Source organism: Ceratotherium simum, chromosome 6 (genome assembly GCF_057802395.1).
Source record: "Ceratotherium simum simum isolate JZ-2026a chromosome 6, ASM5780239v1, whole genome shotgun sequence".
NCBI lineage: Eukaryota > Metazoa > Chordata > Mammalia > Perissodactyla > Rhinocerotidae > Ceratotherium > Ceratotherium simum.
Window position 1 is genome coordinate 63664083 of NC_141905.1, and position 26894 is coordinate 63690976.

Sequence of the window (26894 nt, forward strand, 5' to 3'; positions counted from 1 at the left end):
GGGACCAAAATTTGAAACATCCCAGAAGGCCTCTGTCACATTCTGTGGCTTTCTACTTCCCCGCCCCCATCTTCCCCATCCTCCATGTCTCTCTTTCCTCAAGATGGTGGGATGGGCCAGGGCTGCCCTTCATGATGGACAGCACAGAGATCTTGGGGAAGAAATGAACACCTCCCCTCCCTTGCCCTCAGCCACCAAGGCTGTGCATTAATGCTGCCAGTGCTGCTGATACGTGTCTTAGAGCCACAGAGTAGAGGCCATCCATTGTGCCAGAGAGGGGAAGTGACTTCCCCAAAGTCACACAGCCAGTTAGTGACAGACACAAGCCACCGACACCTCATCCCATGTTCTTTCTTCTCTGCCCTGTCTCCTGGATGCCAACCGCACATGTTTGTAGAGCACCCTCTCCTGGTCCAAGCCCTGTGCTGTACTCTATCCTGTTTTGGGGTGTGGTAGAACCATCTGTGGAAGAAAGCGCTGTGCCTCTCTGGTCAGGGGTTTTTGAGGCAGATTGGAGTTCTGTTAGGAAGCTTGGTGAAGAGGCCCAACTGTGTCCAGGATGTTGCAGGCACGGGCAGTGTAAAGCAAGAAGGCAGCCAAGGTGGGAAGAGGTGGGTGTGGTCCCGGGGCTGTTGCGCCAAGGCTGCTTGACCTCGCTTGCTGGTCTTTATGGCAGCCCCATGGTCACATGTTCACTGCAGTCCAGCCTGATCAGCCCAGCTCTGATGCCTGCCCCCCACCCCCCAGGAGGCCTTCCTGAGAAGTGACCTGCCTGTACATCCTTTTGGTGCTTATCACTGTCTGCCATTTGTATTGTGATTTTTGTCCATGTCTTATCTCCCGTCCTGGACTGTTGGCTTCTTGAGGACAGGATCCATGTATGTTTTGTGCCTATATCTCCAGTGCCTAGGACAAGGCTTGGTATTCAGCAGATACGTAATGAATATTTGTTGAATAAAATAAATGATGGTGGTAGTGAGAGATGGTGAAAGGTGGTGGACGTTGGTAGTAAACAGTGATTTATCACAATGGTAGATGGTGGAAGGTAGATGGTGGTAAATACTAGTGAGGAGCAGTGGATGATAGATGGTGGTGGTGGGAGGTGATGGGTGGAGGATGAGGGTAGATGGTGGTGCTGGGAGGTGATGGGTGGAGGATGAGGGTAGATTGTGGTGCTGGGAGGTGATGGGTGGAGGATGAGGGTAGATGGTGGTGCTGGGAGGTGATGGGTGGAGGATGAGGGTAGATGGTGGTGATGGGAGGTGATGGGTGGAGGATGAGGGTAGGTGGTGGTGGATGGTGAAGTGGGAAATAGCAATAGATGGCAGCAGGAGAAGGATGGTGGCGGAAAGTGGCAGTGGTGGTGGTTGGCGATGATGGTAGAAATCCTGGGCAGTGGGGTGACTTCTGCTTATGCCCCAGCCCTCTACCCTTCCCTAGGGGACCCCGGTCCAGCTCTTGGACTGCCAAGTTCTCTGATGCTGTGGCTTGTTCCTTTGCAGACTCCATTGGGGGCCCCTTCCCTGTCACCTCTCACCGATGCCATCACAAGCAGAAGCACTGCCCGCCGGTGCTGCCGGGCGGGGGGCTCCCGGCCACGCCGCTGCTCTTCCACCCCCACACCAAGGGCTCCCAGATCCTCATGGACCTCAGCCACAAGGCCGTTAAGAGGCAGGCCAGCTTCTGCAACGCCATCACCTTCAGTAACCGCCCAGTCCTCATCTATGAGCAAGTCAGGCTGAAGGTGGGGCCTCCCTCCCCGCTCTCCATCACTGTCTCCCCCCGGGCCCCTGAGCTCTCTCCCCCGGTCACTGCTGTCTGGCACGGCCATCACTACACCCTGCCTTCCTCTTTCCTCTCTGCTGCTGTTTCTGCTCTTCCTCATCCCTCCTCTGTCTCTTTCTTCTTCCGTACTCTTTTCTCAATTGTCCCTGTGTGACAAAGGAGGAGTGGGGTAGGGGAGTGGCCATGGGGACCACTAGCTGTCACCAGACTGGCGGGAAGGCTGCCGAGGGAGGGAAAGGAGCCTGAGTGGTGGGTGAGCTGGGCTGTGGGACTCCCCATGGTAGGGGGTCTGCAGAGAAGGGCACGCTCCCTTCCCCTTGGGCTCACTGACAGTGAGGGGGAGGCTGTCTGAGGCCGGCCCCCTTCTGCCCAGATCACCAAGAAGCAGTGCTGCTGGAGCGGGGCGCTGCGGCTGGGCTTCACAAGCAAGGACCCGTCCCGCATCCACCCGGACTCGCTGCCCAAGTACGCCTGCCCCGACCTGGTGTCCCAGAGCGGCTTCTGGGCCAAGGCGCTGCCCGAGGAGTTTGCCAACGAGGGCAACATCATCGCCTTCTGGGTGGACAAGAAGGGCCGTGTGTTCTACCGCATCAACGACTCGGCCGCCATGCTCTTCTTCAACGGGGTCCGCACGGCCGACCCGCTCTGGGCCCTGGTGGACGTCTACGGCCTCACGCGGGGCGTCCAGCTGCTTGGTGAGTGTCCGCGCCCGGGGCCCCTTAGGCGCGCTGGTCTGACACTGCTGGATCCCATCAGGCATGGGACCCCTCCCCCAATGGGAGCAGCCCCAGGGCCAGGTGGGCACCAGGCAGCCCCAGGGGCCTTTGTGTGAACTGCAGAGCGCCCCCTTCCTCCAGGCCCCCTGCTCTGGCGAGTGGAGCCTGGGCGAGATGTCGGCCCTCCGCGGCCCCTCGGGTTGTGCCTTTGAGCATAAACGGAGCCTTGAAGACCCCCACTCCCAGGAAGCAGTGAATATGAATCATCGTAACCGTAGTACCGAGAGCTCTCACTATGTGCCAGACACTTCATTGTTGCCATTCTCGTAGCAACCCTGGGAGGCAGACTCCATTACTGGGCCCATGGAGGCGAGACTCAAGCTCAGGGAGGTTGAGTCATTGGCCCCAGGAGGCACAGCACGTGAGTGGTAGAGCCAGTGCTCAGTCCCAAGTAAGCCCCTGACCCCTGGGCTCTGCAGCATCCCAGGAGGTCCAGCCCCAGCCTAGTGCTTTCTGCAGGGATGTGGGCCAAAGGGGGAAGAGGGGAGAGCAGAAGGCACTAGGAGGGCTAAGACTTTTCTGGCTACTCCAGGGCCACCTGCGTGAGTAAGGCTGCTCAGGGGAGTGAGAGGGCAGACATCTCGTGGGATGCGAGTGGAGCATCAGAAGGTAGCCTGGGGCTGCTAAGGTACCAGGCTTCCCAGCGAGGGCACATGTAGACCCGACGATGCCAGGGCTGGAAGAGTCCTCAGAGAGTCTCCGATTTCCTAGGGTCCCACAGTGAGTTGGTGGCTGAGTTGGGACTAGAATCCAGGTCACCTGACTCCCAGTCCAGGATCCCTCTCACCGTGCTATGCTGTGCATGTGCAGGCGAGTGTGTATGTGTATGCATACGTAGACTTGGGGTGGAAATCAGCCCATCGGCAAATTGGCTGTGTCTCCAGGCAGAGCCTGCAGGAGCTTCAGCTTTCCCATCTGTAAAGTGGGTTGGTGGGAAGAATAAATTAAATTAAAGAGGCCATGAGTTAAGTGCCCAGCACGGTCCTGGGTATCAAGTCGGCGCTCAACCAACACTTGTTCTTCCCATCTCCCATTCCTGCCCCCTCTCCTGCAGAGAAAAAGGTCCTGGAGGTGGTTGAAAAACTTTTTTTCTTTTTTTCCTTTCTGACTTCAGAGCCTAGAAACAGTGAAGCTCTTCTTTTCAAAACATCTTTATTTAAGTAAAAAAGATAGTGAATGTAAAAACAAAGAAATGAGTAACCTCAGAAGCCTTTCTGTTTGTTGAGTTCCAGACATCAGGAGGCTGCTTTTGTTAATCAATAGTTTGGGAGCTTTCTGTTTTTCAACTCAATAAAAGTGTTTCTACATTCTCATGGACATGTCCGGTGCCTGAAGCCAGGCTCTTCAGGGTCTCAGCAGGTGAAGAAGGGAGGCACGGCTGCCCAGGATAATCTGCTTTTCATTCCCTCTGAAGTGGATGAGGCTGCAGGGCTTCTACTGGCTGGAGGCGGAAGGGGCAGAGTTATGCTCCTGGACTACAGAGTCAGACCCATCTGGTGGGATACTGGCCTCATCCTATACTAGCTGTGGGACCTCAGTTTCCTCATCTGTAAAATGGGGTAATAATAATTGTTCTCAGGGTTCTTTTGAAGGCTCAAGGAGCTGGGTTTTGTGAAGCAGCTTACACATAGGAGGTATGCAGTGCCTGGCACTCATCCCCATGCATCCGGGACAGGGCGATGCTTAACCCGAGGTTCAAGTGGACGCCTCCTGCTCTTCTGAGATCCTCAAGGCCCCACGCTTCAAGGCACTGGGGTCCCAAAGCTTGGGTTTGAGCTCTAGCCTGGATACTTCTGTCTGAGCCTTAGTCTTCTTGTCTGTTAAGTGGTTGTGAATACTATGACCTAGTCCAGGGCTTGGCCACATGGTAGGAGACAGAAGGATGTCTCTGCTTTTGAGAAAATCAGTCTTTTTTTTGCTGAGGAAGATTTGCCCTGAGCTAACATCTGTGCAGTCTTCCTCCATTTTGTATGTGGGTCACCACCACAGCATTGATGCCGCCAACGAGTGGTGTAGGTCCGCTCCTGGGAACCAAACCTGGGCCACCGAAGTGGAGCATGCAGAACTTAACTACTAGGCCACGGGGCTGGCCCCCAGAAAGTCACAGTCTTGTTGGAGGGAGAGGGGTAAAGGAAGTGGGAACAAAATTGTTGCTTTTCCCTAAGCAAAGAATGCCCTTCCCCACAGTCCCCAAAGATGAAAATCCCACTTGGGCTTCAAGGCCCAGCTCAAAAGCCACCTCTTCCCTGAAGCCTTCTGGGGCTGAATTCTTTTCTCTGTCCCTGTGTCCCACCACCTGGTGCCTGCACTTCTCTCAGCACAGAGGCGTTGGCCGAGCCTTAGTCCATCCACATGTCTGTTTACACACAGATGGGGAGGGCTTGAGGGAGGAATCCATGTCTTCCCGCCAGGTTCCTCTCCGGAGTGGAATCTTGTGCCTGGCGGGTGGAGGACACCGAGGAATATTTGTAGGGTGGGTGGGGGAGAGTGGTGGGATGGCTGGATGACTTGTTAGAGGAAGGAAAGTAGGGGTGACTGAGGTAGACCCAGCCCTGCTCACAGACAGTGCCAGGCTCACTGGGAAATGAGAGACACAAAGCAAGCACATCAGACAGAATTGGGCATAACCCAAGGGAAGACAGTAAATTGTTTAACGCTGTGGTCGTAGGATCCCTTCCATCTGCCTGGATGGTTTCCATCCAGTTATCTCATTTAACCTCTCAGCAGCTGCCCTGGAGGGAGGGTTTTTTATCCCCATTAGGCAGGGAGAAAATTGAGGCCCATGGCAGGCCTGGCTTGTCCTTTTAGGGATGTGGCTGAGCTGGGACCTGAACTGGGTGTTTTGATTCTCAAAGCAGTGCCTTCCCCTTTACCCTTCAGCAGGTGTGAGTGTGAAGGGAGGCAGGAAGTCAGAGGAGACTGAGGTTAGTGAGGGAGGATGGAGTCCAGGAAGGCTTCTTGGAAGAGGGGGCATAGGCTGGGCCTACAAGTTCCAGGAGGGTCTAGAAGGGGGTGGATATGAAGGGGTCATGCCAGGTGAGATGGGGCTTCCAAAGCTCAGGGGCTGGGGGAGGGGCCTGGAGAGTAATCTGAAGGGCCTCACCCTGGGGCAGAGCCCAGGCGGCTGACCCGGCCAGGCCAGTTCCCCCTCTTTGACTATAAATGGGTTTTCATGCGGTATTTTCCGTTGCGTTTGGACTTCCCAGCAGGCTCCTCTGCACACCCGATAAGGCTGAGGCCCGGCTGATTCCCATCCCAGCTGTAAATCACCGTAATCCCTGGGCATTTTCAAACACTGATTATGGCCCCTAAATTCAATTAGCAGAATAAAATGTCGCTTCATTTTGTTCTTCCTAAATTGATTTTTTTTTTTTGGGAAAAAAAAAAAAGATCCATCCAGGATAGCTTTGGAGGTGGGCATGCTGCTCTGTGTCCTTGTTCAGAGCCCCTGCCCTGTGGGGTCTGCCCGCTGCCCTAAATAGTCTCAGCGTCCATTTTCCTCCCTATCCCCCCAACTTCCCCTCTCCCGCTCTCCTTGCCTGCCACTTCAATGCGTCTTTGTCCTTCATGGGCATCTCTCTCCCTCTGCCCAGATCCCTCCAGCTTCTCTGGCTTTCCTTGGTCTCCCTCGTCAGCTGCTGCCTTTGAGTTTCTCCTCTGAAGAAGTTGCTCTCTGTCTTCAGAGGCTCTGAGGATGGGCCTGGTCTTCCCTGGGGTGACTGTCCCCCAAACCAGTGTCTCATCTTTAGAGATTTCCTGCCAAGCCTGCCCGCTCCCCTTCTGCCTCTGTTTGGAACCTGTGGCCAAAGCCTTCCAACTCCACCTGGCCAGTGTCGGCTCCTCAGAGCAGAGACATCCTGGGGTACCTGGCACATAGTAGGTTTGCAAGTCAGGCCATGGTCAGACCGGCCGTCTCCTCCAGCAGAGTGGAGGCAGGGGCTGATGTCTCTCCCTGGTTGACACCTCCAGGCTGGTGCCCCATGCCCTCCCCTTGCTGCCCTAATTATCACCCAGGCCCCCTGCATCAGGCCTTCCAGGCTCCCCGTGATGCTGGAGTCCACCAGTCACCCTCTTCCCTCGGGGCGTCCTGGCCCGAGCCCGGCTGGTATCTCCAAGAATAACAGCTTCCTACCTCCAGGAAGAAGGACCTACCAGCAACTAAATAAATACAGGTTTTATGGGGTGATTAATACTTGGAGAGATAAGCTCCTATCCCAGTTTTTCAAGGTCTCCCTGCTCCTCTCAGACTTGTTGGCTCAGGAAGAGCAGCTGTGGGTCCTGGCAGAAAGCTTGTGAGCCAAGACTCCACTTACAGGGTGCTCCTGAGCACCCCTCTGTGCCCACCACAGCCTTGGCACCATGCAGGGGGAGGGGGAGACACAAGAATTGAAAACCCAGCCCCTCTCCTGAAGAGTGTTTACACTGGGGGGACACACTGTATAACTGCTCTGAGGTGACCCAAATCCAATTCTGCAATTAAGTGTGGCTGAGGAATAAAACTGTGTGGGTGCTGCTGGGGAGCAATCCAGGAGGACTTCCTCTAGGAGATGGGTTTCAAGGCAGGAACCAAGGGAGGTGAAAAGAATGGACTGGTTGAAGAGGAACAATTTAGGCCAGACAGGAGAGGGTGTGCATAGGCACAGAGGTGGGGAATTAGCAGTCAGTCGGGGAGCAGATCCCTCAGGGGAGGGGTGAAGTAGAGAGGTAGTGGGTGACTTGTGGAGAGGGGGTGTGCCCAGGTGTGGGTAGGTGCATGTATTACAGGGGAGAGAACCGTGACAGTAGGTTTCTGACAGCTTCTGGGCTGTCAAGTTTTCAGTAAGAGAAAATGTGGCCCAGCTGGTCAGAAGCCACGCCCGGCCTGGAGTTCAGATTGCCCTGGCTGATCTGGGCATGAGGTCAGTGTGAGAAGACTTATTGCCACATCAAAATGGCAGTGGCTGAGCCCCGGAGGGTGTTAGAAGGGCATTAGGTGGGGCCCCCAAGGGCATCCTGCTTCATCCCAGCCTGGCACAGGTTCCCAGGTCTTGGTGACAGATCCCACCTGCCCACTGAGGAGAGAGATGTGTGAGGCACTCCAGGGAGCTTTCTGAGGGCTGGGCTGCTGTTGGGCCAGGTTCTGGGGTGGCGGGCCTGCCTGGCTGCCCTGCAAGGAGAGGCCTGGACCTCTCTGGAGATAAGGTCCTGGGTCAGGTCCTCTGTCCAGGGTGTGCCTCAGCTTGGTGGCACAGAGTGTGAGCCATCCCTGGCCAGCTGAGGACCACACCGCCATCTGGGGCTTTCGCTTCCCAGGCTAAACCAATATTTACCTTCAGCCGTGGCTGCCAGGGGCTGAGAGGCAAATATTAGTTTAAGGAGCCTGAGCCAAGCTCTTGGGATGGGGGAATGGGCTGAGGATGCTGATTGTGCATTCTTCCTCTTTGACAATTTTTATTTCTTCTTGATTAAAAAAAAATCTTGCTGTTCCTTCTGCTTCAGAGGCTTTTCCAGGCACTTCCTGTCTGCTTACCCCCAATTCTGCCAATTATATCAGGGCCCAACACTGTAAACCCTCCCCTCCACCAGGAAGCCTTCCCCGACTTCCCCTGGTCTTAACGACCCTCCTCCTCCTGACCACCAGAAGCACGTGGAGGTCTAAGTGGTATTGGCAGTTCTACATCATGCATTGTCCTGCTCTTTAAGAAGACAGCATAAATCCTCTTTGTATGTATTATAAAGAAAGTTATTATTGTACCTATTTTGCAGATAAGGAAACAGGCTCAGAGAGGTCTCATAACTTGCCCAAGGTCACACAGCTTGGTGGAGCTGAGACTTGAGCCAGAAGTGTGGGCTACATTGCCTCCCAGCTTCTCTAAATACGAGTCCATCTGGTCTCCCTATTAAGTCTGGATTCCCCCCAATGATGGAGACTGTGGCCTTCCTATGTCTTCCAGAACAGAGCTTATGAGAGCTCAAGGCATCAGGGATCAGCTGCACATGCTGGGCATAGATAGGCCACCAGGGCCCCAGCAGTGTCGGCACAGGGAGGAGGGGCAGAGGGGTGCCCAGCATCCTGATTCAGCGATGAGGGGGTCTGCCTGCCTTGTAGTTCCCAGAAGGTCTCCTGCTTCTGAAATGAGGGCTTTGTCATGCAAGGTTGCAGTTCCTTGCCCTAAAACACACCCCACCCTGAGCCCCCCAGGTCTCTCTCCATGGGCCCCAGAACTATATCTTGGGCCAAAGAGGTACTAGGTGGAAATATAGGAAATTGCCATTTCTGTACATTAGAAACAGTCCAATACTGGCAATTACATGTGGTTGCATTTTATATCTATTCATTCTAGTAGAAAACTAGAGCCCACCGTGAACAACAGAACCAGACAAAGCCCTCCTTTCAGAAGCAGGAGACTTGACTGAACCGAGACGACTTGGCCACTCGCTAGCTTTGGCTTCTCTGTGCCTCGACTGCCTCCTCTATTATTTGAGCATAATCATACACGTGCCATTCACTTCACAGAGCATCTGCGAGGCTCATGGATATGTAAATGTGTTTACACAAATGGGAAGGGCTATTGTTTTTAGGTTAAAAAGGAATATGTAATTTAAAAACACCACCAAAATAGACAAACCCCCAAGCCAGTCCTCTCACTGGAAGAGGGAGACTTAAAACCCAGTGCCTGTATCTGGATGCAAGTCAAACCATGCAATCTAAATTGTTTCTTGGAACAAGATCTGTGGATCTCCAGCTGGGTTCCTTGGAACACCAGGGTTCCACAGAGGCGTCTCTGAGGCGGCTGAGTGGCAGGGCTCTGTGGCCACCTCAGACTTCAACCAGAGCTTTTGGTTCTGTTGGACAAAAGCATTTCACTGCTTAAAAAAAATTTTTTGAGAACCACCAGATCAGATGATTCTGAGAATCTATACATCTAAGATCCTGTGGCTTGAAGACTGTATAAATCTAAGAGTCTGTGACTGAGTGATTCTGGGACATTCTGCCCTTCCCTCCATGAGCCTCAGAAAGTGTGTTTGTTTCTCCTCGCTTTCCCGTGGTTGAGGTTATATGGAGAGGGCGGAGGCGGGTGTGGGTTTCAGGGCACTGCCTCCAGGGGTGGAGAAACCCCTCACCCGCCCAAGCCATGAGCTGTGCACCGCCCTCCTGGCTCTTTCCCCTGCCCTGTGCCAGATGCCGGCCAGCAGGAGGATGTTTATGGAGATAGTAAATGGGCTGGCAGCGCCTTCCAAACGGGGGCCGGCACATACCCGCCAGCCTGCCCGGCGGCTGCAGGCTGACTCGTGGTTAAAGATTATCCAGCGCTCCGGATGTGAGAATCTAAACAAACAAGACTCGGGCTGATGGCAGGCCCTGCTTCAAAGGAGCCCCTTGCCTGCCTCCGAGAACCCTGCACCAGTGCCCAGGCCCTGCCTGGTTACCCTGCACTGGCTGGCAACAGTGGGAGGGCCCGCTGGGACTCGGGACAAGAGCTGGCCCCAGTGCCCCCCGCCTGGCCCCCTCCTCCTCTCCCGTCCGTCCTTGCTCCTCACTGGCCTTTCGCAAACTGTTCTCTAGGCATTGGCAAGCGCAGTTTCCCACCCAAGAGTGCCTCGTTCTGTCTGTCAGTCCAAACCCTCTTGTCCTCCAGGGCCCAGGTCAGATCTTGTTTCTTCCAAGATGCTGTCTCTGACTCACTCTGAAAGAGCAAGGGCTTTATCCTAAAAGGGATATTTGTCCTAAAGAAGGAAAAGCTCAGAGGGGACCCCAAGCAGTGGATATAGGACATGTATGGATCCATGCAAGGAGAGTTTTTCTAACAGCGATAGCTGTTCAAAGATAGGGGCTAGATAGCCTTGGGAGGTGGTGAACTTCTTGGCCTCAGGGGCATTCTAGCCAAGGCTGGGTGAAAGCTTGGCAGAGATAATAGATTTCCTCATTCTCCTCTAAGGTCCTGTCTAAACTGAGACACTAAGAATTTTGTAACAAAATTGTATTCAAATATTTTTATGCCTCCAAGCTTCAGTTCTCCCAAGGGCTATTGGCTCCCCAGGGCCCGGGTCCTGGCTTCTCCTGGCTGGGCACACAGGGGTTTGGTGAGTGGGTGCCCTGAGTGCCAGCCTGAGGGGAGGAAACCCCTGGCCCAGCCCTCCCTGCCCTTTGCCAGGCCCGGTTTTTTGTGCCCTGGCCCAGAGGATATGCAGAGCCACCCCCAGGCACCAAATTAGGCAGGAGCTGAAGACCAACAAATTCCTTCCTGAAAGAGGGGACACAAGAGGGAGCCAGCCTAGCAGCTTCTTCCAAGGCCTTGTGTCGCCCCTCCAGCCACCATAAACACCTCCAAAGTGGGCAATCACGTGTCCCAGGCACAGACCACATAACTTGTTGCTTCCAAAGGTGGGGCCACCCTCCTGTTTGGGGTTGCAGGTTGCCAGTCTAGTTTTTCCAAGCTGCACCCAGGGCGTGGTCCTGGGCTGAAGTTGGTCCCATGGTGTTTTCCCCTGGCTCTGCAGGCCCAGACCCTTCCCTAGCCTTCGACTTGATGTCGGTTCACTCAGCTGTGACCTTTGCTGTCCCTTCTGTGGAGGGCGCTCTGACCAGCTCCTCGATCTCGAGTTTCATCTATTTCAGGGCCCCGGCACAGCTGGGCACACTGACGGGATGGTTATTTTGGAGCTTGCTGGCGGCCTGCCCCTGCTCCTGACCCCAAGGGTGGAAGGGATGGGAGAGAAGACGTACTTGGGCTGCACGCTGGCCCCAGGGACTCCATTTTTAGCTGGTTCCCAGCCTCTCCTGGACCTCCTCTCCCAACTCCTGTGATATTTTAAGCAAGGCCCAGAGGGTCCTTTTCCTACCCCTTCTCCTCTCTCTCCATCCTCCAATGTTTTTCCCCTCTTCTCCTTTCTCCTCTAATCTCCACTTGTAACTTCTCCTTCCTAGCCTTTAGTCAGCGATATCATTCAATGATCATGTCCTGGGTGCCCATCATGACTGATATAAAGTCCTACTTTAGGTTCAAAAAGTTAATTGTCTGAGTGCAGGTGGACCTGACTTTGGTTGGCAGACTCAACCTGAGCAAATACTAATTTCTGAAGTTATCAGGTACCCAGGTGCCAGGGGCTTCCCACTCTACCTCTGATCCTGGCAACAACATCACCAGGCAGGTATTATTACCCCTGTCCTCTAGGTGAGCGATCTGAGGCTGGGAGGAAAGTTGCTTACCCCAGGCCACCAGCCAAGGGCTGGATTGGACGTTTCAACCCAGGCCTGTATCCCTCCAAAGCCCATGCAGTTCCTTCTGAGCCATCTGGCATGTAAACGAAAATAACAATGGCTCATAGTAAGCTAGTGATTACTATGTGCCAGGTCCTCTACTGGTGCCCTATGTGTCTTATTCCACTTTATCTTCACAGCATTCCTTCTGAGGGGAATATTAGAATACAGATTTTATAGCAGTCTGTAAATGCTGATTTCACTGCTGAAGAAGAGAGGCCCAGAGAAGTTAAGCTATTTGTCCAAGGTCATACAGCCAGGAAATGGCAGAGCCAGGATTTGAACCCAAGCTTGACTTCAAAGTCCTTGGATTTAACTGTACTCCTATCTTGCCTACCAGTATATGGATTTTGGTTACTGAAAAACCTAAAATCCTCTTCGATTGCATTATTAAAAGTATAGTGTATGTATCACGGGAGGTGATGGCCCACTGTGCCTTGAGCTGGCTGGGGCCCATGTGGAATATTGAGTCTGAATCTGTTCATTGTGGGAATGTGTGTGGGGAGTCTGAGTATTTCCTGAGGAGAGCTGTCTTCAGTATGGGGCTGAGGTAGTGGGCATAAATACAGGGAGGTGGATTGCAGTTTAAGAGAAGGAAACACTTTCTTAAAGACGGAGTAGTTCAACAATGGCACAGGCTGCCTGGGAGGTAGTGAGCACCCAGTAGTGGGTATATTCAATGGAAGAGGACTCCTGAAGGGATGGAGACCAGGGTAGCTCACATGCAGCCCCGTTCAGAAATCTGTTCTGAGCGTCTGCCCAGCCCCGTGGGTCTGGACTGCTTGCCCTGAGGGTGTGTGTGGAGGGGGTGGGGAGAGGCGTGTGGGGGTGCATATGTGTGGGGTCCCTGTGACAGCCTTGGTTCTGTAGGCTCTGGCTGGGCATCTCTGAGCAGTTTGTTTCCTCCTCACCCTGCTGTCCCCATCCCTTCCCCTCTGTCTCCAACCCTTTGGCGTTCTCAAGGGCCAGTGTCTGGAATCCCTGAGGGCTGGGGGAGCAGGGGCTGTTCTCCGGAGTCCAGGTCAGCACACAGCCCTCCCCGGGTCCCCACTATTGTCTCTAGTGCCTCCCCCTCCTGCTCGGGCCCTCCTTGCCTCTGCCACTCTGCAGCCCCCCAGCCTCTCTGCATCATCGCTGTCACAGAGTCAATTCCCTGGAATAATCGCATTTTCCGGTCGGCTCCCTCCTCCTTGCCAAGCATGATCCTGGGAAATCCCAACCAGCCGGGCCCCAAGAGGCTTCTCCAGAGAGGCAGGGAGGGCGGGGAGGGCCCGACACCGTCTCCACGCCTAACAGGAAGGCTTTAGAGATCGTCTCTAGAGTCAGCTGGGGCTGAATTCTGGCCTCTGCTGCCCAAACCAGTCCAGTTCCCAAAGCCTTGCTCTCACACGGAGCATCCCTGCCATCTTTACCCAGTTCCTGGAGAGAAGGCACAGGTTCTCCCTTGGGGAGGCTCAGAGAAAAGGCTCCTGGGGAAAGACTGGCCCATGATGTGGCCTACTAGCCAAATTTGGGGACTCCCACAGAAGGAGTTCAATAAACAAGGAGGGCCTGAAAGCGAAGAATGTGTTGTGGGGGTTGGACAGACGGTGCTTTAATCCTGGATCTGCCCCTTGGTGCTGTTACATAACATCTCTGAGCTTTATCTGTACAATGGGAGCACCTCCATGGGATGCTTGGAGGATGAAATGCAGGGGTAATTTGTTGCGCATGATGACTTTTATTATAAATTATAGGGCTCCATAAAGCACGACATAACACAGCCATTAGAAAATATGGTGTTAGAAACACGGTTATTGGCGTGGAAAGGTGTTCGGGACATAGTAAGTGGAAAAGCTTGTTTTGAAAAGGAAACCTGTACAGCAGAGTTCTTGGCCTGGAGTCCATGCCCATGGAGGGCTTTATGCGATTCACGGATACCCTGAAATTATCCCTAGAATTTAGGGAGAAGGTGCATTTTTCTGAGGAGACAGGTCAAAGTTATCACATTATCAAAGGAATTTGTTATGCATAAAAGGTTAGAAACTAGTGGTGTTTAAATAGCATGATTCAATTTTTGCATTAAAAAAAGTAACGGAAAAATATATTGAAGAGAGGCTGGGAGGTGATACATCCAAATATTAATATTATTTTTCTCTGCATGGTGGGCTGACAGGCGATGACTTTTTCTTTTTACTGAACTCTCTTTTCTACAAAATACAGCCTGTATTACTCGTATGATTAAAAAGTGGAAGGGTTCGATTTCCAGTCAAGTCATTTTCAAAAGGATATCTGGGATAAATTTACTTCTCTCAGCCTCAGTGTCCTATGGCAATGATAACCTCAAAAGGGAAGCGTTAGGCTAAGATGAGACAAATGTATGCAAAGAGGAGTTCTGGGGAGAGGGGTCCCCTCTGGCCTCCAGAGGGGTAGGATGTCATTAGCGCATTCAACAAATATTTATGGCTGTCTGCTAAGTGCTGGGTGCTGTTCTAGCTGCTGGGGAGAAAGAGGGAGGGCCCCAGGCGTTAAATTAAAAAAAAAATGATAACCATACCATTTAGAAGCAATCAGGTTTTTAATTTCGGTGTCTTTCCTTCCATCCTTAACCCTTCGCTTAAACAAATAATTAGATGTCTTGCAAAACTTGGTTTCCCGATTTTGCTCGTTAATTTATGTCCTAAGCATTTTCTAAGCCCTTAAAAATCTCCTAAGTATTTTCACGGTGCACGCTTTCAAGACTGGCGGAGGAAGAGCCCGGGCCCCGGGGACTGACCCCGGTGTGGCCCGCGTGACGGTGGCCCTGTCTCTCCCCTCCCCGGCCGCAGACAGCGAGCTGGTGCTCCCGGACTGCCTGCGGCCGCGCTCCTTCACCGCCCTGCGGCGGCCGTCGCTGCGGCGCGAGGCCGACGACGCGCGCCTCTCCGTGAGCCTGTGCGACCTCAACGTGCCGGGCGCCGACGGCGACGAGGCCGCGCCGGCCGCCGGCTGCCCCATCCCGCAGAACTCGCTCAACTCGCAGCACAGCCGCGCGCTGCCCGCCCAGCTCGACGGCGACCTGCGCTTCCACGCGCTGCGCGCGGGCGCGCACGTCCGCATCCTGGATGAGCAGACGGTGGCGCGCCTGGAGCACGGGCGCGACGAGCGCGCGCTCGTCTTCACCAGCAGGCCCGTGCGCGTGGCCGAGACCATCTTCGTCAAGGTCACGCGCTCGGGCGGCGCGCGGCCTGGCGCGCTCTCCTTCGGGGTCACCACGTGTGACCCCGGCACGCTGCGGCCCGCCGACCTGCCCTTCAGCCCCGAGGCCCTGGTGGACCGCAAGGAGTTCTGGGCCGTGTGCCGCGTGCCCGGGCCCCTGCACAGCGGCGACATCCTGGGCCTGGTGGTCAACGCCGAGGGCGAGCTGCACCTCAGCCACAACGGCGCCGCGGCCGGCATGCACCTGTGCGTGGACGCCTCGCAGCCGCTCTGGATGCTCTTCGGCCTGCACGGGGCCGTCACGCAGATCCGCATCCTTGGTGAGTGCTGCTGGCGACGGGCCGGCCTCCCCACGACGGCACCCTCCTCCAGACCCAGCGTCGTGCCTTTCCTGGAAGAGGGGGCCCACCCACCGCACCCCCTCAGGTGGTCTTGCCCAGGAGTTACAGACACCAAAGATGAGTGTGGGTGGGACCCCATCGTCTGGTCTGTGGTCCTCACCAGATGCACCCCGGGGAGGGGGAGAAAAGCGTGGATTGTTGAGTTTCACCCTCAGAATCTGATTAACCCACATTCCTATAGGTACATAAACAGCGCAGGGGCACACACCCCAGTGGCCATTAAAAATGAGAAAAAATTGTTTCCACCAGCAGTTAACTTTTTGAGGCTCAGTTTCCATTTCTGCAAAATGGGAATAAAGTCCTCTGCCTCTAAGGATGGTGGTGTGTCTAAATAAGAAAAAGAGGTTGGTCTGTCAGTAGCCAGTTATCTGTGCAGGGAGTGCATGGGTTGGGGGCCTGTGGGGAAGCCCTGAGCAGAGGGCCTTGCAGGAAATGGGGTTGCAGAGGTCTGGGCCTGCCTTTCCTGGGTTTGAATTGACTGACTATGAATGGATTGGAGGATGTGTACTTGTATAAGCTGTATTTCCCAGAGTGTTCTGCAGGATAGGTGTACACTGAAAAAGGGTCCTTGGGTCAAAAAAGTTTGGGAAATACTGAGTTAAAAAAAAGCAGGGGATTCTTTACTGCAGAACTTCCAAGTATGTAGTAGGTAGTGTGAATCTTTAAGGAGGGGGTGGTGGTGGTTATTCTGTACAGCTTTTCCAAACTAATTTCACTAGAAATATTTTTTTCACAAAGCATCTCCAGGGCTTCTGGTACCCCAGAATGATCAGGTATTCATACTTTCCAAGTGCTGGTCTGTTAACCAGCTACAGTAGACAGAGCTGGTTTCTTTTCTTTCTTCTTTTTCTTCTTCTTTTTTTTTTTTGGTGAGGAAGATTGGCCTTGAGCTAACATCTATTGCCAGTCTTTCTGTTTTGTTCAGGAAGATTGGCTCTAGCTAACATCTGTGCCCATCTTCCTCCATTTTGTATGTGGGACGCTGCCACAGCCTGGCTTGATGAGTGGTGTGTTGGTCCACACCCGGGATTCAAACCTGTGAACCCCGGGCCGCCGAAGCAGAGCACGCGAACTCAACCACTACGCCACCAGGCTGGCCCCCAGAGCTGGTTTCTTTGGACTCACTTGGAGAACCTACTAAAGTGCAGATTCTTGAATCTCACCTCCAGAGATTTTGATTCTGTAGATCTTAGATAGGTCCTGGGTATCTGAATTTTTTTAGCAAGTTTGCTTAGACAAGTTTGGAGACCCCTGAGCCTCAGAGCCCCCTGCCTAGACCTTACCCCAAGGTAAGGAGGCTTCACAGACAAGATAATGTGTGTCTGTGAGTGAGCACGGGTTATGATGTAAGGTTGGCATACTGTGTTTGGTGCATGTGAGTGACTAAATGCCTGTGTATTTGTGTGTGTAATGCTGTTGGTGATTGTGAGAGTTTGTGAAATCAGAGAAAATCAGTGGGGACTTCCTACTCTGCAAAGAGACCAAATGAAGATGGAGTGAAAAATAAATTTAAAAAAGAATGAAAAGAAATGGGGCTGGGGTGCGGAGTAAGAAGTTAGGATTGAGTGAAGAGAAATCAGGAAGGAATGAAAAGAAATCAGGCTAGAGGAAAAGACATCAGGAAGGAAAGAAGTGCGGGTGAAAATTCAGCATCAAATAAAAAGAAATCGGACTGGGGTGCAGAAAAAAAATCAGGCCGAGGTAAAAAGATACTTGGCTACACTCACCAGGAGAGGCTGCTCCTCAGGTGAAGGAACTTGCATAAGGGCAGACACTGTCTTGCCTCAGCATCATCTAATAATGGATAAGTAGCTTTCCAACGAGGCTTCTGTTGCCCAAAGAGGCTTATTGGACTGGAGCAAAGGAGACGCTTAAAAAAAAATCAGGATTTAAATGTCCCAAGAGGTAAGTGGGCCAAGGTGATGGTTGAAGAATAATCATCCAGAATTCAGTATGTGCTCAACAGAGTGCTCTTGAGCTGTTTGGAGAATTGGGCATCTCAACCAGCAAATCAGTGTGAGGGGATCTTGAGTGACTCCCAAAAAACAAACCAGTGACAGTGTGTGAAGGGTAATTACTTAGCTTATAGAAGAATGCTTTGCTTTGTTGAAGGCCTCGGTGAACTAAGAATGGAAGGATATTTCCTTCACTCCAAAACTACAGCTGATTTCATATTTAATGATGAAACACTAGAAAATTCTCATTAAAGTCAGAAATATGGTAGAGATGCTGTATAGTCTTGTTCTGAAAATGCTAGCCAGTGCAATACAGCAAGAAAAGCAAATAGGAGGTATGAACTTCTGAAGGAAGGAGATGATAATTAACTTGAAAACTGTTAACACTAATCAGAGAAGCCCTGTGGACATCTAATGAATATTCTTGGGAACAGTGACTAGTAAATGAGTTAGAATGAATAGTAATATAAAGGTCTCATTGAGTACCTACTTGCGTATAGGGCATTATGTTAGGGCCTGTGGGAGGGTCACAGGTGAATAAGATTTCCTGCTCTTGGGAAGCTCATGGTTTAACTGGGGAAACAAAGCTGCATTCCTGGGCAGAGAACAAATAATACCCCAGGCTCCTGTGGTGGTTTAGTCCCATGTATGTGATGTGTGTGGCTGGGCAGTGCTCATAGAGTAATGTGATGGGGACGTCAAGACTGCCCAGAGGAGGGGCTTTGAGGACAGCCCCAAGAGGCTCCTGGACAGTCAGCTCTTTGGGGACAGGGGCTCTGGTGGTCTCGTTCCTGGTTTTATGTATACACAGTGCCTGGTACCTGCTAGGCCCTCAGCAAGGACTTGTTGAAAGGAGGAGGGAGGGAAGGAAGGAGAGAGAAAGAGTGTAGGACAGAACAAGCGTGGGAGATGGCGAAGGGCATTTCAGAGGTGCCAACGCAGAGAAGGTGGGTGATGTCTGGGGACAGTGACAGAGAGTACAGGGCTCTGAACAGGGGGGTGAGGGTAGGGCTTGAAGAGCCGTGCTAGGCGGAGGAAGGCGATTTTGTTCTCTGGCCTGGGAAACCTTGAAGGTGAAGGATGCCAGGGGGCAGGTGGAGGTGGGATTCTAGGCAGGGGGCTTGTTTGGAGACTGCTTATGTTGTAACCCCAGAGCACGATGTGGCCTTCCGATTTGTAGGCGGGAACAGAGAGCTGGGGCCGGCGCTGAGCCAGCCTGTGGAATCCTGCCCTGAGCCTAGTGGCTGGGCTGTGTGGTCAGGCTGTGGCACCCACTTTCTCTCCTGGGAATCTGCTGCAGGGGCAGAGACTCGAGCTTTCTCCCAGTGGGCCTCTGAGTGGCTAGCGTCTCCCTCCCCCCGCCCCGCCCGCAGGCTCCACCATCCTGGCAGAGCGGGGCATGCCGTCACTCCCCTGCTCCCCTGCCTCCACGCCAACCTCGCCCAGCACCCTGGGCAGCTGCCTCTCCGACCCCTTGCTCAGCACGTGCAGCTCCGGACCTCTGGGTAGCTCTGCTAGCGGTAAGTAGGCTGGCCTCTCCAGTTACATGGTGTCCCTGCTGAGACCCCCCAGTGGAGTCAGGCATGCAGCCTCTGTATCAAGGCTGGGACCCCAGAGGAGCTGGAGCAGGCTCAGCGGACCCTTGTTGGGTGGTGATTTCTGGGGTGTATCCCATCCTGTCCCCTACTGGGCAGCTTTCTCCAAAGGACTTTTTTAGCACACGGAACACCCGAAGGTAGCTCAGGAGGGGCCTGCCTTCACAGATTTGGGGCCCGCTTCCTTCCTCCAGTCCTCCTCCTTCTGTCACTGCCTCATGGACGCCCTGGCCTCGGGTCTGCCCAGAGCACATCCTCTTCTCTCTCGTGCCCAGGAAGTTGGGTCGTCAGGGTAAAGAGGCAGATCCCGATAAATGGAGGGCAAGACAAGAGGCCGGGGGGCTCTCTTCCCATGAACCTGGGGCTGGGCTGGGCCATGTCTCCCCCTGACTGGTATCCCCTTGCCCCCAGGGACGGCCCCCAACTCGCCAGTGAGCCTGCCAGAGTCGCCAGTGAGCCCAGGCACGGGCCAGTGGAGCGATGAGTGCACCATCTGCTATGAGCATGTGGTGGACACGGTCATCTACACGTGTGGCCACATGTGCCTCTGCTACGCCTGCGGTCTGCGCCTCAAGAAGGCCTTGCACGCCTGCTGCCCCATCTGCCGCCGCCCCATTAAGGACATCATCAAGACCTACCGCAGCTCCTAGCCCGCTGCGGCGCCCCACTCCGCACGCCCGCCTCCTCAGGCTGCAGCCCAGCTCCAGCTGAGGGGCAGGCCAACAGGGACCCTTCTCTTCGTCCTCATTTTGGAAACTCTTCTCTTCTCATTAAAGCTGGGAAACTGAGGCCCTGGAAGGTTTGGGGCGAAAGGAGGTATCTGGCGGGGAGGTGGGAGCAGAAGCAAATCACCTGGCAGAGGGGAGGGGAGGAGTCCACATCCTCCCCGTGTTTCCCTTCTCTGCACCCAGCTCTTCCCTGCCTGCTGAGGGGCTAAACTGGGGTCTCAGCCTGTCTTAATCCTTCCCTATCTCGGGCAGGTTTCTAGGAGGTCCCTTGAGCCTGTGTAGCACCTCTGTGAGAATTAGAAAACGTGTCCCTTCCTCTGGGCAGATGTGGCCCTGAGCCAGGGTGTGTGTCTTGGTTAGTAGACTGGACTTCAGCCTCCATTTGCTTCCTCAGCCAACTTCCCTTGAGCAGTGTACAACCTGCTCAACAGCAGCCCTGGGCAGGCAGCCCCTGAGCTGCTGCCTTACTCTCTGACCTATACCCACCTCCTTCCTCTCTTCCCTGCCCCGTGGGCCTGGCAGTCAGGGGTAAGGCCAGTGGGTATGTCTCACCCTGGGCAGGCTGCAGCCTCCATGCCATGTCCCTCTCCCACTGACCTGGGACCGGTGGACAGACAGGCTGCAGATAGTTCCAGGCTCTGGGTCCCTGGCCCTGTGCCCCGGCTGAGATGTGGAGGGCTCCTTTCTGGCCATAGCCTTTCTGCCCTAGTCATCTCGCTGGGTGCTTCTGCCCAGACACAGCCCCCTTGGTGTGGGCTGGAGAGCGGGACCTGTTTTCTGTCAGAGTCTCTAAGAACAGGTTTGCATCTACCCTCTGTGACTTGTCCTCCCACATCTCAGTGCTGTCCTGGGCCTGGCTGTTGCTCAGAGAGGCTGTAGCATCCCCAGGAGAGGCCATGGCCCTGGGTTGGGGGCAGAGCGTGGTTCCCTGGGGTAAGATCAGCCTTTTTCCTCATTTTTATTTATTTATTTATTTGGTTTGTTGTTTTTTGGAGAGGGGGTGAGTTCCCAACCCCCAGGCACCTAGAAATGCTGCCCTAGTGTGCAGGATGCCTGGTGAGAGGGGCCAGCAGAGGTAGTCGTCACTCAGAATCTTCTAGATTCTAGCCCAAAAGTCGATAGCCAGCTCTGCTTATCATGGATTAGAACTCCATAAATGGGGGCTGAGTTGGGGGGCCGCCTGGCAAATTGTGTCCATTTTACAGAGAGGCAAACCAAGCTTCCTTAAGGCCCCAGCGCTGGTGGATCACCCAGAGCCACAAAATGCCCTTCATCCCTGGGTGGAACAGGGTTATAGTTGGCTCAGATAGATCAGGAGGCCCAGGAGTTCCCCCTCCTCAAGGGCATAAAAAGTTCTGGGAAGGCTGAGGGAGGGGAGCCAGCTTGGGCAGAGCACACGGCTGGGGGCTCCTAGTCGTAGTAGGGGCAGGGAGCCTGTTCTTAGGAACGGCTCTCCCCCAGGAAAGATGGGCAGAGCAGGTTCCAGCACCTCGGGTTCTTCCTGGTTCTGGGGTGAGGGAGTGCCCCTCACCTGCTCTTAGGTTACAGTCGTCTCAGCCCTGCCCACCCTTCCTGATAGGCCACAGGCTGGAGCCAGCTGTCCAAGGCTTGGCCTGGTCTCCCCAGAACCTCCCAGCCCTCTGCCCCCTCAGATGGCTTGTGTCCATCAGAGACTGCTTCTCCCTTTGGCTGGCAGAGCATGGGATTCCACACCTGCCTGCTGACCAGTTGTGTGGCCCTGGCCAGGTCACAGCCCCTCTGAGCCTCAGCTGCCACCTCTGTAAAATGATTGTTTGGGGAGGGGGGCAGACTTTGTATGTGACTCTTGGGAGTTCCTTGGTGAGGGCTGCTATGGGGTGGGGTGATGGGACAGCACTGTGGGTCAGGATGCCAGGCTGGGCCTTAGTCTGCCCCTGCCTTGCTGTGGGCCTTTGGGAAGTCATGATTCCACTATGGGTCTCTATTCCCCAGTCGCTGACCCCAGAGACCCCTGCTGTGGGAGTGGGCTGGAGCCGGGCAGGTGGTGGCCCCATCTAGTCAGGGTCGCAATCTCAGAGGCAAGGAAAGGTCTTCAGTGCAGGGGCTGCGTGGCCTGAGGGTCGGGAAGAGGAAGCCATCTGTTCCATTGTCTCTGTTAGTGCGGGAGTAGTTGCTGCCTCTTTGTGAACTTGGGTCGCTGTGATTGTGAATAAAGGTGATTTCGTACCAGCCTGAGGGCTGTGCTGTGCAGTGTGGAGGGTGTGGGGGTGGGGGGCAGTGTGCATGTGCGTGTGTGTGTGTGTGTGTGTGTTGGGGGGTGGGGGGTCGGGTGAAGCATCAGGTCTGGATACAGAGGGGAGTCAACAGAGAACACTCCCTGGAGTAGGGGGCTGGAGCATGACCTGGTGCTTGGACAGCAGGGGCTGGAATACCAGGTGAGCCTTTTAAGTTGAGAGGGAGAAGCCACTGCCCTTTGGTGGCCTCAGATCCCTGGGTCTGTGAGGAGCAGTGTTGGGGTAGGAGCAGCAGGAGTCCATGAGGCCTGCTCTGCTTCCTCTTGAGGCTGAGCTGGGCCCAAACCTGGCCGGCAACCCTTGTGGGGTGGCAGTGCCACCTAGGGGCTAATGAGAGGATGACAGGTCCTCCACTCAGGTCAGCAGGGGCTGTGCTGAGCTCCCCAAGAACAGGGCCTTCCCACCCCTCACCCCAGGCCCAGACCCCTGCCTCTGGCTGGGAGCTCAGCTGCGCTGCCACTGGTGAGTGCAGAGGGCTTTACCAAATGGGTGGCACAGCTGGGCAGAAAAGGGAGGCCTCTGACCAGAGACCTTTAAAGAAACTTTCTAGATGTGCTGAGTACCTCCAGCTGGCTGCAGAAGCTGGGGGTGGCAGAGGGGGTCTGGGTACAATGCAATCATGCTCATTTGGCCAGCAGGGCCTCAGAAGCACACGGGATGCCTGCCTTCCTGCCCTCTCTCCTGGGAGGACACTCTGGCTGCCCAGCCTCTGCCTGGCTTTGAACGGCCATGGGCTGCTCCCTACATCAGGACGGCCCAGCCCTGCTTGGTGGAGTCCAGCAAAAGTCGGGGAGGGTCAGGTGGAGTCCAGCAAAAGTGGGGGAGGGTCAGGGCTTCCAAGATGAAGGACCAGCCAGGCCCGCGGGATGTGCATCTTCGGCCCCAGGATCTGCGTCTCTCTCTCTCTCAACTGCCCAGAAGCCTTCCTAAGGCAGAGAGCAGGGAGGAGCTTGAGCACAATTCTCACTAACAATGGGGGGAACTTCCCTGTCTCCCCACCCCTCCAGTGTCCTCAGAGGGCCCCCATCCTGCATTCGGGATAATGTGGCTTTTGCCATCCATTCAGCTGGATGGGTTTTCTGGTGGTAGGGAGAATCAAGGGGAGATTCTGTTCAGTTAAAAAGGCCAAAAAACTTTATTTAGTTTTCAGGGAAATACAAGATGCATGTAAACATAAACAAAATACAAAACAAAACAACCCAAATCTTACAGTCTAGAAGCATGCCAAGACAGAATATCTTCTGCAGACCAAAGAGTCCCGTCAAAATGATGGATACCTGGAAAGTGGCAGGCCAGGGGGCTAGGTCCCTTCCCCAAGGACACTGCATTTTTTTGATGAGAACAATTAAAAAAAAAAAAATACCTACTATTAAAAATATTAGAAACATGGAGATAGTTTAGCACCACCATTGACCCTGGAAATTTGTTAGCACTCAAATTGACCCCACTGAATTCAATGTCCTTTTCTTCTGTTTCTCTGCTGAGGAGGGAAGAGTGAACAACCTCCTCCTGACCCCACAGAGCCCACTAGGAGCTGGGAGGGGGTGAGTGGACACCATGGGGAATTCTGCGAAGTTCTGGAACCCCAGAGACATCCAGCAGTTCCCGTGCAACCATGCAGTCTACAAACCCACGCTTCAGAGACCTGCTGCTCACATCGGCCTCACTCGGGTCACCTTCCTGCAGACCTCTCAGTAACCGGCAGTGAAACCCTTTCCCATCCTGTCCTGGGTTTAAAGAAAACCTGCTGCAGAGAACAAGTTGCAGATTCAAGACTGGCGGCTCTGTTTACCCTTCTCTGAAATAAACGCCTAAGAGCAGTGTGCCTTGGTCATAGGCCACTAAATATGAAAGGGCATAGCCACAGACGAGTGTGCACTGCACCCCGTCTCCTAAGTCACGCCAGTGAGGCAGGCTCAGCAAACTGAATAACCACAGGTACCATGAGAGATACTCGAGAACAAGTAGTGTCAACAGACGAACACGTGAAGGTGCCTTCCTCCCAGATATGCTTGATGACATCTGGACCCCGAGGTTCCAGTTGGGGCTGGTGGGCCCCTACTGCCTGATCCATCACGGCAACTGGGCTCTAACTGATTCAAGCAATTTGAGAAGCTAGCTCTGGATTGGACAAAGGGAGGTGGGCAAAACCAGCTGGGAACCTGGGCAACAGATGAATGTTCTGGAGCCAGGGCCTCTAAACTCTAAGATCTGTTTGTTGCTGGTAACTTCCCCCCTCTACTAAGTAAATCAGTGGCCACTAAGCACCGGCTGAGGACCCAGTTTGTGGCCTAGCAAGTAGCTATTTTCTCGGGCTAGCTGCTTCTATGGCCAAATCTTGGGGTTTTTCCAACCCGCTCTGGCTGGACTCTTGGGTGTTGAATCACTAAATTCCCTCCCCACCTGCTCTCTTCTTCCTGAAACACTCAGAATTGACTTTGTCCTTCTTTCTAATAAAGACAAAACTCGACTCCAAACCCTCTCAGCCATCTCACACTTTTCCCTTTCTGCCTAGAAGACATCCTCTTCTGGAAGCCACCTTCCCAGGGAAGGGACGGTAAGCCCCAGCCACCCCAAACATGCACACACATCTCACCGACGTGCTTCTCGCTCGCCTCCAACATGCTCTATCCATCCTTTTGCTCTAAGACGACAATGCTTCCTCTCCCTCTCTCTTTCCCCCCTCCTGAGGTCCAGCCCATTAGCCAGGGTAGAACTGGGAGCAAAAGAGGGACCTTCAGTGCAGAGACTCATTCTCTAAGGCCACTAAGTTCTAGGACTGGGATGGGAGAGGGAGCTGATTGTCAAGGTCAAGTGCAAACTCAAGATTAAAAAAAATAGGATTGGGGAAGGGGGATCACATGGTAATCCCAACCTTATAGGCAAGTTGGGATCAAGGCCTTGGAGGATAGAGCTCTCTACTCAGTCTATAGGCACCAGCGTGCCCAACCTCTGGCCTGGGGACAAAACAGGAGGGAAGCTAAAATCAGTGGGGCTGTTTTTCCTAAAACGAGGAAGCTATAGGTCACTGACCCCATCCTGTCACTGATCATAGAGCTTGAGAACCACAGAGGCTGCCCCAAACAGGGATCATGATTTAGGAAAAAGCTCAGTACGGTTAAGAGGGAGCCCTCCACACAATTCCCATGACGTGTTCAGTCGGGGCCTGCAGTCCAGACCAGAGGGGCTGATGCATATGCACGTGGTCTGTGGAGCTCACCAGGAGCCAGTGCTCGCCCTGGCCAGCCCGACCACCCTCAGCAACACAAGAACGGAGGGCCGGCAGCTCTTTTATTATATGGGGATTCCCAGTGATGACATGCATGGCAGTGGGCCGCAGTCAGCCCGCTAGATGACACACCTGCAGGTGGTGACCCAATTTAACCACCTTGGCGCTTGCACACCCAGCGGCATCTCTTTTCAACATCTTCATTTTGGAGGCTGGGATGATGGCCTAGGCTGCTTCTGCTAGATCTGTTAATGCCAGTGTGAAGTTTCCAACTAAATAATAAAATAATTACAAAAAAAAAAATACACATTGCACTCTCCAGCCAGAATAATGTGTGTGAATAGCACACATACTTGCTGCCAGAAGCTGCGAGTCCCATGGGGCCTGCCCAATGCCAAGGACTTGTTCAATGGAGACAGCTTGCCCGGTATTTTTTTCTCTAACCCCGTGTTATTTAGTTCAAGTGGGAAATCACCAACACTCACACATGGGCACACGTGCTCATACACAAGTGCACGCACGCACACACACACTTTCTCAACACACAGCCCTCAAAAAAGTGAGGGAATCTTAATTCTTTAGCGATGTGGATGGTTCTCTTTCCAGAGAGCTCTGCATCGAGATTCTCAGAGATTGGACATATAGACTTGTACACTCCAAGGAGACACACACACGGGCGTACGGTCCCTCTGGGCACTTAGATCCATATTTGTACAGAAATTCACCAAACAGAGGGGTTGGAGCAGCAAGCGTACAGTACTGGAAGAGGGGACAAGCCCGCAAGGACGTCCTGTAGCACTGAGGGCTTGGACCCAGAGACTCCCCACCCTGCTGCTTTCTTGACCAGCACCAAGTTCAGAGGAGGCCGGCTTGTACCTGTTGTGGGAAGTTCTGTCTGCAGAGACCTGAGTGGGTCCTCAGACGCATCTCTGAGACCCTCTGGGGACTGCCGGGGTGCTGAGCAGAGGCAGGGCTCCCTCCTCAGGCTGGAGTCATTGAGATGAATGGGTGGCCCAGGCTCAGCCCCAGGCCCAGCTGCAGGCTTGTGGGAACTGATGTCTCACTGGGGTATGCAGGGCTCAAGGCACCCACATCCCCAAAAAAAGGATTTGGTTATATCTAGGGTTCCTGCCCATAAACAGAACTGAGGTTACATAGTTTTAGAAAGACTCAAACATACATCAAAAGGATCATGGCCCAAACGTCAGGAGACTGGGGTGAGAGAGGGCTGCTGAGAGTGATTTTTAGGACAGGTCTTTCTGAGCAGCTGGCTGAAAAACAACGGAAATGAAAACAAGGAACGATTTCTGGATGTCCTTGCTCTGCTCCGAGGGCTGGGGCCCCGGGAGGTCAAGAGCCCCATGTCACTTCCCTGAACCCCCTTCTTCTGGGTGGATGACATCCAAGAGAGAAAGGGGCTGCCCTCTGATGGGGACCCCTGCCATCTTGCCAGGGAAGGGGAGGGGAAGGAGGGGTAAAAGATCAACCCAGGAGGTCACCTGTCAGGTCCAGACGGGGCCACTGGGTCTCCCTACTGTCCCAACAAGCCCTGGCATCCCTCTTGATAATATTGCACTTTTCCTGTCTCTCAGATTGTTTTCATTTTCGATTGAGAATGCAAAGTATTTGGAGGGAGTAGGGGAAGTGAGTAACCTTCAAGAAATAATATATTAGTTAAATACAAAAACAGGAAAAGTAGGGGTTACTTTATCTTTTTTTTCCCTTAAAAACAAA

The 26894-nt window shown here is 53.7% G+C and overlaps 1 protein-coding gene across 2 annotated transcripts in view; it reads left to right on the top strand.

The window, feature by feature from the left end:
- NEURL1 (neuralized E3 ubiquitin protein ligase 1) overlaps positions 1-19718 on the top strand; it is a 79509-nt gene extending 59791 nt beyond the window's left edge. The window contains exons 3-8 of one of the 2 annotated variants that reach the window (XM_087432542.1): positions 1503-1744; positions 2159-2480; positions 2787-2870; positions 14610-15299; positions 18709-18855; positions 19342-19718. In XM_087432542.1, the coding sequence (XP_087288668.1) occupies positions 1503-1744; positions 2159-2480; positions 2787-2870; positions 14610-15299; positions 18709-18855; positions 19342-19580 (1724 nt within the window). In that variant the 3' untranslated portion in view covers positions 19581-19718. The remainder of the gene's footprint in view (positions 1-1502; positions 1745-2158; positions 2481-2786; positions 2871-14609; positions 15300-18708; positions 18856-19341) is intronic. The other variant, XM_004428038.3, reaches the window with a different exon arrangement.
- The last annotated feature ends 7176 nt before the right edge of the window (positions 19719-26894 follow it).